Source organism: Urocampus carinirostris, chromosome 11 (assembly GCF_059441175.1).
Source record: "Urocampus carinirostris isolate Australia breed hairy pipefish chromosome 11, RoL_Ucar_1.0, whole genome shotgun sequence".
NCBI classification, from domain to species: Eukaryota; Metazoa; Chordata; class Actinopteri; order Syngnathiformes; family Syngnathidae; genus Urocampus; species Urocampus carinirostris.
In genome coordinates this window covers 17,993,387-18,009,234 of record NC_142359.1, presented here as the reverse complement: position 1 = coordinate 18,009,234, position 15,848 = coordinate 17,993,387, and the positions used below count along the sequence as shown (strand labels likewise).

The window sequence follows — 15,848 nt, the reverse complement described above, 5'->3', positions numbered from 1 at the left end:
CTATTACGTAATGGCCTTAGACATATTGGTGATGGTGTAAACTTTTGAGCAATACCGCTAGTGCTTATGTTCTTTCATTATCATTTTTTTATCTTTAGAGGTTGGTGTAAGCTAGGAAAAGAGGTCACCCACATAATGTTGTGGATTCCATGAAAAAATCACAGTTTTGTTCATCAAATGAGTTGTTTATTGTCTGCTATTTTGCCTATATGGATCCCTTCCCTTTGTTGGCCAGTGTGACATGACTTTTTCTTTGTCACTCTGTCCTGAAAGCCAGTATCTCGGACGCTGCTCTTCACTGTAGATTTTGAGACTGGTGTTTTTCTGGGTACTGTTTAATCAAGCTGCTAGATGAGGACCTTTAGGGCATCTATGTATCAAACTAAAGATTTAAATGTATTTGCCATCTTGCCACTTCTCTTTCTATTCTGGATAGAGCCTGTTTGTGCAGTTCTCTGAAGAATGTTGAAACTATACACACCATCGTTGGTGGTGTTCCGTTTAAAGAAAATTTCTTAGAACAAGAATTGACTGTCGAGTCTCACACAAAAGTTCATAAACTCATAAAGTTTAATCACACCCACAAATGTGGTGCTCCAGATACTCGACTAGTTCAATGAAAGGTTAGTTTTATAGCTTCTATAACCAGTGAAACGGTTTCCAGTTGTGCTAACATCAATGTAAATTGGTTTTCATTACTTTTCTAACACAATTAGCAAACAGACTGCTCTATTAGAACGCTGGAGTGCTAGTTGCTCTGCAGATCTGCAGCTAAAATAGTCATTTGCCATGTTAACCAATGTATGGGGTGTATTTCTGAATAGTTTGATTTTATCTTCATTAAAAAAACTGTGCATTTCCTTAAATAAAATGACTTTTCCAAGCGACCCCAACCTTTTCAATGGTAGTGTATGTCCTTTGGCATCCGCCATTGCCCTGTGACAACCTGCCTCACACGGAAGACAGCCCATTTCCCCTAGGATGGAAACGGGTCAGCACACAGTAACTCCCCACTTGACTGACTTAGGAGGGATATTTTTGTTTCCGTTGACTTTACCCTTCTGGTGAACTAAACGCAAGTCAAGGCAAAGCAATCTCTTCTCAGATCAGTCAGTCTCCATCTCCAAGGATGAACTTTTTACTGTAAAACCTATCCAACATAAAAAGGGTTCAGTACTAACAAGCTTTTCCAAATCTGTGGCTGGCTCGCTTGAGATTCTGCAAATTAATTTGGGTGTAGCAGTCATTAGAGACTTGCAAATGAGTGTTATTGCTTCTATGTCGTGTATTAATTTTTAATGCTTCACAAGGGAATGAGGGGGAAAGTATAAAAACAAAATTGTACTAATCTGGTGGCGTTTTATGCAGTACTGTATCAGGGATTAATGCCATTCTGGACCAGTGGTTGCCTCCAGTTGCACTGGCTGAATAGAAATGAAAAATCCAACCTAAGTGGCTCCCGCGGCTTTGCCAGTGGATGTCATTAAGGCTTCTGTAGCTTCTCCCCATTCATTTGCCCTGCTTAAGGATTCTCTGTGTGCTTTTCCATCGGATGTTCTTATGGTCAGTCCAAAGCTACAGTATAAAACAACCACCTCATTTAAACCGCGGCTAATTGCAAATCCTCAATGAGCATTTGGATGTGTCTCCTTTAGAGATTATTTTAGATCAAATTGGATTGAGGTCAATTTGTAAATTGTATTTTTAAACAGTTGTTCTTTTAGTCTTGCTTTCACAATTTTCAATTTGGGTTTATCATCTTGCTACTGGCATCCATTTCTGGTAGAGGTGGGCGATACTGGGAATTTTTGTACCGATCCAATCCAAGTAAATAGATGATACAGACGCTCCCCTACTCACGACCATACAACTTAAGATAAACGGTAGATACAAACTTTTTTTTCGGGATGTAGAAAAATAGATTTTTCGGAATGTAGATTTTGTATTGTGTGCACCTTTTTCAGAGTACAGGACATTACTGTAGTGCTCCTTTCTGCTGCTACACAGCATCCACCCAGAAGAAAACTATTCCGCTTCCTCTTCCTATTTTGTGTGTAAACATTCTATCCTGTTTATTCTATGTCTATACTATCTCCAGCGCGCTAAGAAACGTGACATATTTATTGTTTAATATCTTGTGCATCCATTCAATATGGTTGGTGTAAAGTGTAAAGAAGCGGCGAGCTATTTATTTTGAAACTATAGTGGAATAAGAAAGCTTGATGCGGTTGAGAAAATGGTTTTTATCGCTTTTTTTCAGCCATTCTCTAACACAGAGGACGGCCTCTTGAAGCTAACTTCAAAGTAAGTTACACTTAACTTTATTTATCTTTATAGAGCATATTATTCTATTAAATGTTTGTTCTTTGGTACCAAACAATACAGGTTACTTATACAAGCATTTAACATACTTATATAAACCTTAAACATACACATAGCACTGAAGCAACTTACGAACAAATTCAACTTACGAACGATCGTCCGGCACCTATCTCGTTCGTAAGTAGGGTAGCGTCTGCAGTATCAATCGATAGCAATCCGATACTGATACTTTTTGCTTAAAAATGTCATGATCATTGAATAACTGTACCCTCGTTTGTGTTTACTTTATACTACTGTAAAAAGGTAGTATAAAGGTTTTCAGGCACTAAAAATGTTTTAACCTTCAAACTTAGCAGTATAAAAATGAAAATGCTTATGATACAACAATTGGTACAGAGCAAAGTTCAAAACAGTCCAACCAAAAAAATCAGCAATGTAGCGGTCAAGTTTTGGCTCTGTTGCCATAGTGACAACGGAATTACATGTTTTTGTTCAGGAACAGTAACATGTTGTCATTTTTGGTGGCATTGCTCTCTGTAGCGTGAACTTTTTTCATGTGTCGATGTAAATTTCTACAGTCGGGGACCACATTACCCACCTAACATTGTCCTTTTCTGTAGTTAAAAAAAATCCAAACCGCGCTGTGCTTCCAGTCTGTAATATTCAGTTTCTGACAAAGGATTTGGTGCTAAAAGTGTGCCTGCCAGTTACTCAAACATGCATAAACTTTAAACTTGAGATAAAGACTTGCGCGTGCTACACATGGAACCAACGCTTTGAGGTAATTAGTAGAGGAGTTGATGTATCGATCCCAGGACAATAGTATTTAGCAGATTCAAGTATTTGCTTAGTATTGATAATATCGATATTTGGATTGATGCGCCTACCCCTAATTTCTGGGTCTGTTGTTATTTTTCGAAACTCATAACATCCAATCCACTCGGATACGGGTGGGACCAAGCATGGATGCAGACGCTGATGAGAAAAATCTGACAAGAGGACCCTTACCCCTTTGTTGTGATTCAGTCTGCCTCCGGGCTTCAATCCAAATCAAAAAGTCAATATCAGAACATGATGGGAAAGATGGCAAGAGTGATGATGAATCCCTCTGCAATGATGAGCATTGTGTTTTCCTCATACAGTTATCCGTTGGTTATTGCAGTTTTTGGGGACCAGAACTCCCCGCATAAAGTGAAAATATGCAAAGTATGGTTAAACATGTCTAGAGATTACGTCCTTGAGAGTATACAACTGTAACAAAATAACAACTATAGATCTACAAATAAAAACTGAACACAGAATTGCAGTTAAATTAATGGTCTTTATGCAAAAGTACAACAAAATTGGAGGGCTTCTCTTTTCATTGTAAAGAGGGGATTTAGAGAGCGGCTGGCTTGCTGCACTAAAGCATCTGGTATCCTCGAAATAAGCCAGGTCCCCGCGATGATTAAAATACATCCCCGAATTTAAGTTTCCCATGAGTTATAGATCCAGGTCATCTGTTGCATGGGTAACTGATCTAGTCCCTTAATAAACAGTTCAGATAACAATCTAGGGAGCACACACTGGTGATCACCATTTTTTTAAATTTCCTCAATGTTCGATTTAATTGAAGAATTTATTTTCAATGTCACAAGCTGCTAAAAGCTAGCGGTTTTGGTGGCCACATTGACCTGCTCTCCCGCCCCGCTGTTTGACTGACAGCATACACCAGGCTATCACGGTCGCGCACACAGTCACTCTTACCCAACACAAACACTTAAAACTTGCCCACTTGATTGCATTTGCTGTGTGCTGTCTGCTGTAGAACACAATGCACAATACGTTGATATTAATGACAATCATGTGTGGCAACCCAGGGAATCAGGCAGGTTTTACACTCGGGAAAACACACAACCAAGAGACAGCGTTGAAGGATTTAACAAAGACGTGTTAGCGCGTGTGCGGCAACTTCTGAGGTCGTGGGAACCTCCTGCGTGGGTTCAAATCCAGCTACCGGCCTTACTGTGCGGAGTTTGTATGTTCTCCCCGTGCTTGCGTAGGTTTCCTCCGGGCACTCTGGTTTCCTCCCACATTCCAAAGAAATGCATTTCAGGTGAATTGGCCGGTCCAAATTGTCCCTAGGTGTGACTGAGCGAGTGAGTTGTCTGTCCCCGTGTGCCCTGCGATTGACTGGCAACCGGTTCAGGGCGTCCCCTGCCCACTGCCCGGAGATGGCTGGGATGGGCTCCAGACCCCCCCCCCCGCGACCCTAATAAGGATAAGCGGTACAGCTAATGAGATGAGATGAGGTGTCACAACACCTAGGGTCCAATTGCTTGCAGCGCATGCAATGGGAGGTAGCAGTGGTTCACGACTTCACCCAGTTAAAAAGTTTGTGGGCAGCCTGCCATTTTGGATGGCTCCTTGGGTTGACACAGCTTTTACAAAGATAGTTCTGGTGTGTTTAGTTTGAGACTGTCACACAAAAAAATGTTATTATCGTAGTTAGAGTTTGCAGAAATCGGCATTAGCAATGCACCTGATTGAGTGCTTGAGCTAGAGCAAGAGTGTCAGACATACGGCCCGTGGGCCAGGTCACGCCCATGTCAACCGATTGAATCCAGACCAAGAGAGAATGCTGAGAGAAGTTCAAATGAAAAAAAGAACCAAACAAGGACCGTCAGTTTTAAATATTTTTCCAAAGCCAAGCGCCACTCCTAAAACAACTGTAGGTATATTTCTTTCTATCCCTTATTCTTTCTCTATTCCTTTTTTTCACTTTCTTTCTGTCTTTTTCTCTCTCTCTTTACATCTCTCACTCTCCCCTCTCTCTCTTACTTTTGTTTTTTCTTTTTATTTAACATTATCTCTCTCTTTCTCTTTCTTTCTGTTTTCTCTGTTTACATATCTCTTCCTTTCTTTATTCAACCTCTATATTTCTTTCTTATCTTTCTCTCTCTCTCTCTCTCTCTCTCTCTCTCTCTCTCTCTCTCTCTCTCTCTCTCTCACTCTTTCTCTTTCTTTCACTTTATTATTCTCTTTCTTTCTTCATTTCTTTTCTCTCTATTTCTTTCTCTTTCTGTCTCTCTTTCTTTCATTCTCTTCTTTTTGCCACCCTTTTTTTCTTTCTTTTTCTGTCAAATGATCTTCCTTTTTTCTTTTTCTGTCTTCCTTGTGCTTTCTATAGCTTTCTCTCTTTCTGTCTCCTTTCTTTCTCTCCCCTTCTCTTTGTATCTCTCTGTTTCTCCCTCTCTCTCCCTTTAATCTAATTTTCTGGCTGCAAGAGTGCCTTTTCTACCACATGGTTCCTGAGTTCAAAAGATTTTGACACCCCTGAGCAATAGTGCATATCAGATGTTTTGTATATTGGATACCGTTTGACATGTTGAAATTCATTTTTGATAGTTTTTTATGCTATTCCCTGCATGCTCTTTTCACCTATTTGCACGTGATGTTGAGGGACTGGCGGCCTGCTGTAAGCTCACATAAATATAATTTAGCGATTGTCTCACTTCAAAGATGCTTGGCCACATGTTACGCTTTACGCACTCACCCCATAAAATCTTCCAATTCTCTTTAACGGCTGCAGATAAGTCTCATCACCAGAAGGGGCGAGGCTCGCCTCCAAATGCTTTGGGCTGTTTCAGATAAACCTTTCAGCATGCCGCCAAAATGTCTGTTGTAAAAATCACGGCATCGATTTTATTTGATGACTCATCTCAAGCTTCCAAATCGATCTAAGTTGTTTTCAGTTCCGTAAAATTAGCTCCACAATATAAAGTTTTTCCGAGCCTCGGATCAATTATGTGCCCAGATGACCTACTTAATATTTGAAGATGAAAGCTTCCGGTACATTTCAAGGGAATGCAGAGCACCAGGTAAATCTGTGCTTTTCCTGACCTGACAATATGCAACTGCTAAGATGCGCAAGCTGTGAAGTTTCAGAATAAATCAGTTTGTTTGGTGGACCCAAATGCGGGGAAACAGGAAGTGAGGCTGGAGTGCTAAAAAAGAAAGATGGTATTTGAGAACAAAAGGAGGTAGAACGTGACAAACAAGGGTTCACAAAACAATGAAATGTCCGAACAAAACTAAAGCTGACATGTTCCATGCCAGAAACAAAGACCAAACCAGAAATGGAGATGCAAGGAACAAAGTAATAATCAAACAAGTGGGTACCAAAATACTACAAAAAAGTCCAAACGAGATACAGGAAACAAAAAATCTAACCAGAGGTAGCAATGACAGTGGAAATCAAAATGACCATACGACATGTGCTGTCCAAAATGTCTTAATAAAGAGGATAATTAGGGGCAGGTTTCTGGCGATTGGACAAACCTGTACCCAGTTCCCAACCCAGTCGGCGCGCTCTGGCGGATGGTGGCGTACCAGATCCTAACACAATTTTGGTACCGACAGACATTTTATTTTATATTATGACGCCCAATTTCCTAAAAAAAAAAGCGTGCTTGGAACTTGCAAACATGCGAGCTGGATATTGTAAAATAGAATGAATTGTAAACAATGAATATTTAAAAATCATCTTGCACAAAATACATGTGCATCACTTTGTTTGGATTGTTGCTAAAAATTCAAGGTTATTCCCTCATTATCCCCTCATCCTGACCAGCCTGGCTTCTAAGATAAGGGCCAGGCACCTGTTTGCCTTTTTTATCATTGTGACATAGAAGGTACAACCCCACAGAGGGGAATTTACCCTCCACAACTCTTTCAGCAGATCCACAGATAATCAGGCCACAGGCGAAGGCACTAAATGGGGAATCATCAGCATGTTCTGTTTCTTTATTGCTTTCTCCTACCTTTTTCAAAATTGGTAGTTGCTTTTGACACCTTTTGGCAGTGGTGGGCTGTCAGTGCCTGGAAGGTCCTCTCTCCTGGCCTAAAAAATATCTGAATCATGTAATGTTTCATTTCACATCATGTCCATGAATACTTGTAAAATATATCAAGACTGTCTGTCAGCTTCCTTTCATTGCTTCTTCCTGGTTGTGTTGCATCCAGATGTGTGCTTTCATATTTAAGCATTTAGCCAAACACATTTCAGCCGTTACTTCTTGCGATCGTCGGTAATCTGCTCGAAGGCCTTCACAAAGACTTCTGCAGGTCTTGAGGCAAAACATCAGTGTTTGATAAAGCCGTTGGTTTAGCCAATCAGAGTTGGTGAAAGAAGGTCTGCTAGAAGGTGTAAGGAAACATCAGCTTTCGGATGGTAATGCAGCAAAGGGATCGTGCTAACCTCAGTTAAACTTAAGGATGAACTGCACAAGAAAATATATTGTGTTTATTTGATAAGAGCTCTTGTTACAAAATAGCTGGAGGAATTGACGAAATGGATTTGGATTGCATTTACTGTGAAAGAAATATTCGAGAATGAGTTTTCCCTAAAAAACTGGACATAATTCACTAAGGTTGGACAACTCCTAAGCTGGACCAATTAACTTGATTTGCAAACTCGAAATTTCATACTTTAAATGTAAGGATTTGGGAGGAGAGGAGATTTGAGCCGACCACGGCCCCTGACGCACGACCGATTCTCTGGGTCCGACGAGCACAATCTGGGCGGAAAGTTGGCAAGGTATACTGAGCAAAGGGAGGATGCAAAGACACCTGAAGCCTGTCTTTTGTAACAAGACTGCACACACATTTACATCTTCTAAATGTCTGTTACATTCATTGACAATTTTCTATTATTGACTTTTTAAGAGTTGATGGGAAAATTTTTAAGCCGTGCATTGTTTTGGAGGGTTAAAATTTGGACTACAGACCACAGCAGCAGTCCATACTTAAGACGCACAGCACTTTGTAAGTTAGGCTAAGAGACAAAGAAGAACAATGACAAGTGGATTAAAAAAAAAAAGGCAGCTAGTAATAAGCCCTGCTGTACCCGAATGTAATCATTGATATTTTAGGCTCGGCGAGCTCAGGCTTAAGATTTTACCTCTGCTTTCTAGGCACATCAACATATGTTACTCAAGACGGACCACAAGTATAAGTGCCCTAGTGGTTAAGAGATCCAACCAAACAACCACTTGAGATTAGCCAAAATTCCATTTTTTTTCAGGACAATCAATCAATGTTTTTTGCAATGAAGGTTTGTTAAACTGAGAGTTTTTGTCGTTTATCAGACTGGGCCATTTCAAACCCCTATTAACACAAATTATTGCGCATTTGTTTGTGTGCATCCGTTTTAGATAGATAGATGATAGATAGATACTTTATTCATCCCCGAAGGGAAATTCACATTTTTAGTGACGCTCTGCATTTTTTTTGTTTCCTTTTAGATGATGTCAACAGGAAAAATGAGTAAAACTAAAGTGGACAAGTTGAAGGCAATCTACAGGCAACTTAGGGATGAAGTGAGGAGGTATGCAACATTCCGTGTTGGGTGCAGAAAAACACTAGGTGGTTCCTGACCTCCCGCCATTATACCCTCTCGAAAAGGTCATTTTTTTTGTAGAGACGTTTTTTTTACATATGTTTGTATTAATTATGAAACAGTTTAATAAATTCAACAAATACATTATTTTAAAAAGAGAACACTATAGAGTTTAACATTTCTACAGTTGTATAGAGAATACTGATGACTAAAACAGCAACACCTCATCCTTTCTAAACTAGTGCAGCAGTTTTTTACAGACACAAAACAGAATCATGCCTGTTGTAATTTTGTATTTTTAATGAAAAAAAAAAACCTTTTCTATAAACAACTCTTTTGGAACATATAAATGTTAAATTACTTTCAAAATGTCTGCATTCTTCTGGCTTGTTGTTTTTAGTGTAAATAGTGTAACATTTTTTATTGGTAGGTAGAAGCCAAATACTGCAAAGCTAAGGTACAGTTGATCAGTGAAGCCATCCATCAATTATCTGCACCGCTTATCCTCAGTAGGGTCCTGGGGGTGCTGGAGCCCATCCCAGCTATCTTCAGGCAGTGGGCAGGTGGCACCCTGAACTGGTTGCCAGCCAGTCGCAGAGCACGCACTCGTTCATTCACACCTATGGACAATTTGGACCGGCAAATTAACCTGGCATCCATGGAATGTGGGAGGAAACCGAAGTGCCAAAAGGAAAACCCTCGCAGGCACGGGTAGAACATGCAAACTCCACACGTGGAGGCTGCTGTAGCTGGACTTGAACCCTGAACCTCTACACCGTGGGGTTGCGAGCTAACCAACTGGCCACAAACAAATTCGCCTAATTTAATCCTCTTTGCAATTAAACTAAACTTTGTAAAGCACGCATCTCAAACACAATTTAACTTGCCAGAGCGAGGTTCTGAGGAGTGTTGAGCTAAATCGGGTTTTCCACAAAAGAGCTCTGATAAAAATATTAGCCTTTTTTTTTCTTATTCGAATTCCCTACACAAAATAAGATTTAAAAATAAACCCAAAACATAAAGAGTTTGTATGAAAATTAATTAATCAATCAGTAACAAATTAATCCATAATAAGCAAGGGCTGCACTTAAAGGGACACAGGTAGCTTGAAAAAAAATTAGATATTTCTTTACATAATATAAGCCTCACCTAGAGGGATATGATATAATTGTCCACCCCCCTGTCCCCCCAAAATGAATAAAATAAAGAAAACTTGGCTAAAGACTAGGAAACAAAATAAAAGAAAAATCTTACTTTATGGTCACTTGGGGTTTCCGAAATTTTCATTCTTACTTGTGATTTTTTTGTACTCATTTTTGTTTGCACACAGAATCATACAACATCTAGTGGTGAATTAGTAGACACTGTCAGTTTAATTTCCATTTAAGGCTGCCTCAAACTATCATCCTGAGGGCTGGGAATGGCCCATGGGCTGTCAGTTTGGGACCACTTGGGACTGATTAAAACAGGATATTATTTTTAATTCCGGGAAAAATACTTCTTAAAATTCAATGAGTACACCTAGGAATTAATCTTTTCTCATCCAACAGCGCCCAGGATTCAGAGGCAAGGCTTTTGGAAGAGGCGAAGAGGCTCAGCGCTGAGCTGAGAAGGCTGCAGGCCGACCTGGGGGAGAGCCAAGAGCTGAGCTTTTCTGAGGAGCCCACAAGCAAGGCGGGCCAGCTAAGGCAACAGCTCTTGCGGGCTTTCAGTGAGCTGAGAGACGCCGAGGACCGAGACTACATGACACAGCATCAGCTTAAGTGGTAAACACGTGCATTATGATATCTCCTGATCTGAAACCTACATGAGGGCAAGGGAAAACTCAAAAACCTCAGCAGGAAGGAAATTAAGGAGCCTCACATAAGGTAATCCTTCCAGGATGACCCGGCTGTAATGGGTGTTGCAAGAGCGTCAACAGACAATACACAGACAGCGTCAATATGAAATATGGGCAAGGACAGAATGTCCAGTTGACAGCTTCCTGCCCCAGAATCTTGACTGATGCAGCATATTCTAGATGATGCCATACATCAGGTCCAAGTGCTGGTATGATGGCTCAAAATGCATGCACCGTGCAACAACCAGGCTCATTCTCCTTTAAGGTGAACAAAACAAGAGCACAGGGTAAAAATCACTTGAGCCATAGAATATGAATGTGTCTTAAGCCTAGGTTTAAACAGTTCCACTGAGGTTGCAGATCGTATCTCAGAGGGTGGAGAATTTCACAGTGAGCCTGAATGGAGAGAGCTCTAATCGCCAATTTTGCCCCAAATAAATTTTAGGTGTTATTTCGGCTTAGTCAAGTATTCAAGTGCAGAAAACTATGGGGACTGCGAATGCAACGAGGAAAGCGTCAGAGGTCTAGCTCATCGACTAGCTGAACCCCTAGCCAACTATGGTAAAGCAGCTGCCCTAGTTGAGGGGAAAACTGAGTCGGTTCGTTCACTTCTACAATGAAGAAAAGAAGATGGTCAAGGAGGCAGCGAGCCTAGTGGTGGAGGAGGTGTTCTTGTTTTGGGTGAGGGCCAATATCTCCATAAAGCCCGAAGAGCCAGACCTGCGGCGTTTTCCTCGTTGCATTCGCAGTTGCCATACTTTTCGCTCAAAAACTCGGCTCGGCCCAAATAACGATGCTGACGAAAAATATAAATTAATATATACAGTACCTTGCAAAAGTATTGTCCCCCCCAAGAACTTTTTGACATATTTCAGCCTTGAAACTTATAGATTTAAAAAACTCAAAATATTTTACACGAATCAACAACATACGGGACACAATTGTCAACATTTGACATTGTGCTAAAAAAATAACAAAAAATAAAATGTCAGCATCGCTAAATTATTGACCCCCTTTGAGTAAATAGTTTGTATAACCTCTTTTTTCTGTGATCATAGCCACAAGTCTTTTTGGGTAAGTCTCTCTAAGCTTTGCACGTCTTGAAACAGAAATATTTTTTTCATTGTTCCTCACAAAACACTTCAGTTCCTTAAGTGTTAATGTTTGCGTACCACATTTTACAGATCTTTTAACAAAAGCTCTACAGGATTGGGGTCTGAACTTTGGCTTGGTCATTCCAATACCTTTATATTGATAGTTTTAATTCCATTGTAGATTTTTTTAATGTCTAGGGTTGTTGTTCTGTTGAAAGTAAACCTGTGCCTCAATCTCGGGACTCTTACAGACTCCAACAAATTTTCTGCAAGGATTGCCCTGTATTTGGCCCCACCAATCTTCCCATCAGCTCTAACAATCTTCCCTATTCCATACTGAAGAAAATAAACCCAAGATCATGATGTTTCCCCCACCATGCTTGACAGTGGGGACAGTGCTTTCAGAGTGATGTGCAGTGCTACGCCAAACATAACGCTTTGCGTTCAGCCTAAAAAGTTACATTTTGGTCTTTTCTGCCCAGAGCACCTTGTTCCACATGTTATTTGTCACTTCTTGCAAACCCCAAACAGGCCTTTGTACGATATTATCTCAGAAAGGACTTTCCTCCTGCTGCTCTCCCGTAGAGGCCAGATTTATGCAGAGCACGACGATTAGTTGTCTTATGCACATATTGTCCCACTTTAGCTGTGTATGCCTGCAGGTCATCCAATGATATCATGGGCCTCTTGGCTACTTTTCTGATTAGTTTTTCCTTGTTTAGGCAAAAAGTTTAGCCAGGTCTTGGTAGGTTCAAAGTAGTTTTACGCTCTCTCCCTTTTGATGGTAATGCTTGCACAGTGCTTCAGGGGATGTGTAAATGTTGCAAATTCTTCTTGCATCCCTTTCATGCCTAGAACTTTTCCACAACTTTAACCCGGACCTACCTGGTCTGTTCTTTGGTCTTCATTATGCGGTTTGTTCTCCAGTGGCTCTTTTTACAGAGCTCTGAGCCCATCACAGAGCAGGCGCTTTTAAGATGAAACATAATGACAATGTTTTGCATTGTTATTTATTTAGGTTGACACTGGATCATTCAGGAGTCATCAGGGAACTTTTAGAGTCAGTTGGCAGAGCTGAAAGAACAGGGGGGCAATATTTTGCAAAACCTACTTCTCTTTCTTTTTTCGTAGTGATTGTAAAATAAAATGTTAAAATTGTTTGTTCCCCTGACATGATTGTATATATATATATATATATATATATATTTTTTTTTTTTTTTTTTTTTTTTTTTGACGGCATTAACAAAATTTTTGATGCAATGGTATTTGAAGAGGGAAAGTACAACAAACGGTTTCCTGTGAGCTTGAAAGAAATACGCTCGATCACAATGAGTGTCAGGGAAGCCAAACACCAATTGAGAGCGGAATTTAATGTTTCCATGTTTACAAGTCAGAGCGAAAGTTTTCTGCACAGCTTAGTGTCGTGACGTCAATTCTGTAGTTATTTCTGCCTGCCTGGCTCTTTCTCTCACTTTTGCCCATCTATAGCAGAGCTGTTTCCCTCTTCATCCGCAGGCCTCCCTTTTTCCTTCCTCTAAATCCCTCAACACCACTATTGCTACGTCCAAAAGGGTCAGATGCACCCAGAAAAATGGAAAAGAACACTCCAGTGCTTCCTTGGAAGTCAGCGAGAGGTCACTGGAACATTACTAGGCGGCGTGATATCATGCACCAGTGCTTCCTGAACATTCAGTCCTGTGAACCCTTTAAAAATGATTTCTAAAAAAAAAAAAAAAAAAAAAAAGAATAACTCCAGTCCCTCCTTGTCGCAGATGTTTTATTTTTCTCTTGTTTTTCTATCACCTTACTTTACCCTTGGTGCAGGCTTCGTGAAGAGAAGCGGTGTCTGCTGAAGGAGAACAACATTCGGCCGAAACTTGATGTAAGTTCATTGCAGTGCCTGTCACCGGGACGTGGATTTCATTTGAGGGAAGATGAATTTAAGCTTAACCTTGAGCTTTCATCCAGACATGACTATCAACAGTCCGCATTGTACTTTTTGGAATATATGGGCATTGAGAAACTGTCTAGTCTCAATAATAAGGGTATAAGATAAGCATGAAGGCTGATCAATCAATGCTTGTCTTTTAGCAGTATTAAGAACAATCAGGAACTAGACGAGGAAAAAGAAAACATATATATATCTTATCCCATCTCATCTCATTAGCTGCACCGCTTATCCTCAGCAGGGTCGCGGGGGTGCTGGAGCCCATCCCAGCAATCATCGGGCAGTGGGCAGGGGACACCCTGAACTGGTTGAACTGTACAGTATATATATAATCCTAGAGTACCGTATTTTCCGCACTATAAGGCGCACCTAAAAGTCTTAATTTTTTTCAAAAGCTGACCATGCACCTTATAATACAGTGCGCCTTATATATGGCTCAATATTAAATTCGCAAGGTCTCGCAACTTACGCAACAGCCGCCGACTCGATTTTCCCCCGTACGTGGAGTAGTCCGCGGTGTATGCTGGGATTTATATACCAGCGTTTCATTGGCTAACCAATGTGTCAATCATCATTTGAATCGATCGCTATTGGCTAAAGTTATTCGGAGCCTCGGAATGCCTCGAGGGCCAAAACAAACCCTGCAATTGGCCGAAAAAGATGTGTCAATCATCCGTTAAATCGATTGCTATTGGCTGAAGTTATTCGGAGCCTTGGATACACTAGAGGGCCAAAACAAACCCTGCAATTGGCCGAAAAAGATGTGTCCATCATCCGTTAAATCGATCGCTATTGGCTGAAGTTATTCGGAGCCTCGGATACGCTAGAGGGCCAAAACAAACCCTGCAATTGGCCGAAAAAGATGACTGAATAGCAAGCTTGCTAAACTACGCCATAAAGAAACATGTTTCATTAGTCTGTATTTGTAAATATTTTACTCTCCTGGATTTACTACACTCACGGTTCTAAGAAGACCATGATTGCGTATCATTATTGAACGTGAGAACTTAGGTTAGTTATGCGGCTTTATATTTTCCCGGTATCTTGTTTTAGAACGATCTTATGTTGCTGTGATGAGTTGAGTAAATTAAACTCAATTCCAAGTGTTTATTGTCATATGCACAGTAAAGTTGCGAGCGAAAAAGAAAATAGAAACTAAGGAACGGTTGGCATTTCTTGAATTCCAAGACTTTAACCTTCCGAATGATATTTGAAATGATGCATTTGAGTGACATCGTACGGACGCCGCATCCGCACGTGTCTACGACACGTATTTGCTTCTTTGCAAGCTTTTGGAATGTTAAGGGGGTAATCAGTTTGACTGAATCATCTGACTGTTTTGTCGACGTTCCCATTGTAGCGCCTTATAATCCGGTGCGCCTTATCTATGGAAGATACAGGACCAAAAACTATTTTTTGGGGGTGCGCCCTATAACCCGGTGCGCCCTATAGTGCGGAAAATACGGTATGTCGAACAAATGGCCCCAAAAGATGCTAAGTTAATATATTAGGCAGCAGAGCCCTGATGAGAGTGTAGAGGAGGAGGAGACATTCTGGAAGTACAAGCCCCTACATGAAATATACCAACGTCAGATAGAGGAGGTGGCTTGGATTCAGAAATCGTACTAGTGGTCCCAGCTAACGGCAACATCAGGATGAAGGAACGCAAGAAACTGAAGACGTGCTAAAGGTTGAAAGAGCAGCTGGAACAGAAGTGGAAGGTCAAGGCCAGCGTGGTCCCTGTGGTAGTGCTCCCTCAAACTGGTAGAGTGGGTCCAACAGACCCCAGGAACAACATCTGAAAAATCAGTCCACATAATTTCAAAGGACAATCTGTCATATTTGGTGTCTCTCTGTGGTACAAAAAACTTTCATCCAATAAACAACAACAATTTGAATACTGGGCAAAAATTGATAAAATATCATACAAATGTTGATTTTATAAAATAATCCTTTCTTGGATCAGTGCAATGTTTCACTGGCGCTCGCTCGTACCAAACAACACAGTGCCAGCTCGTAATTAAATATTACACATTCGACCTTTAAAGAAACACTTTCCATTTTTCGGCAAAATGTCATTGTAGCTATTCAATAAGATAAGCCATAATTTCTGTAGCTCCAAATGTTTGTACGCATGTCAACGTCGGTGCATGCTCATAATTAGATGACTGATAGTGTCCCAGGAGATCTCCTCTTAAACAGGGTACCACTTAATAGGACAGTCTGAGAACCAACCTAATAGAGGAATGCAGTCTCAGATAGCTT

At 40.6% G+C, this 15,848-nt stretch overlaps 1 protein-coding gene across 1 annotated transcript in view; it reads left to right on the top strand.

Annotated features, from left to right (window-relative positions):
* Positions 1–15,848, top strand: part of ccdc146 (coiled-coil domain containing 146) — a 74,321-nt gene that overhangs the window by 21,456 nt on the left and 37,017 nt on the right. Inside the window, exons 3-5 of the mRNA XM_088347114.1 lie at positions 8,607–8,689; positions 10,252–10,467; positions 13,460–13,517. Of these exons, the coding sequence (XP_088203240.1) occupies positions 8,607–8,689; positions 10,252–10,467; positions 13,460–13,517 (357 nt within the window). The remainder of the gene's footprint in view (positions 1–8,606; positions 8,690–10,251; positions 10,468–13,459; positions 13,518–15,848) is intronic.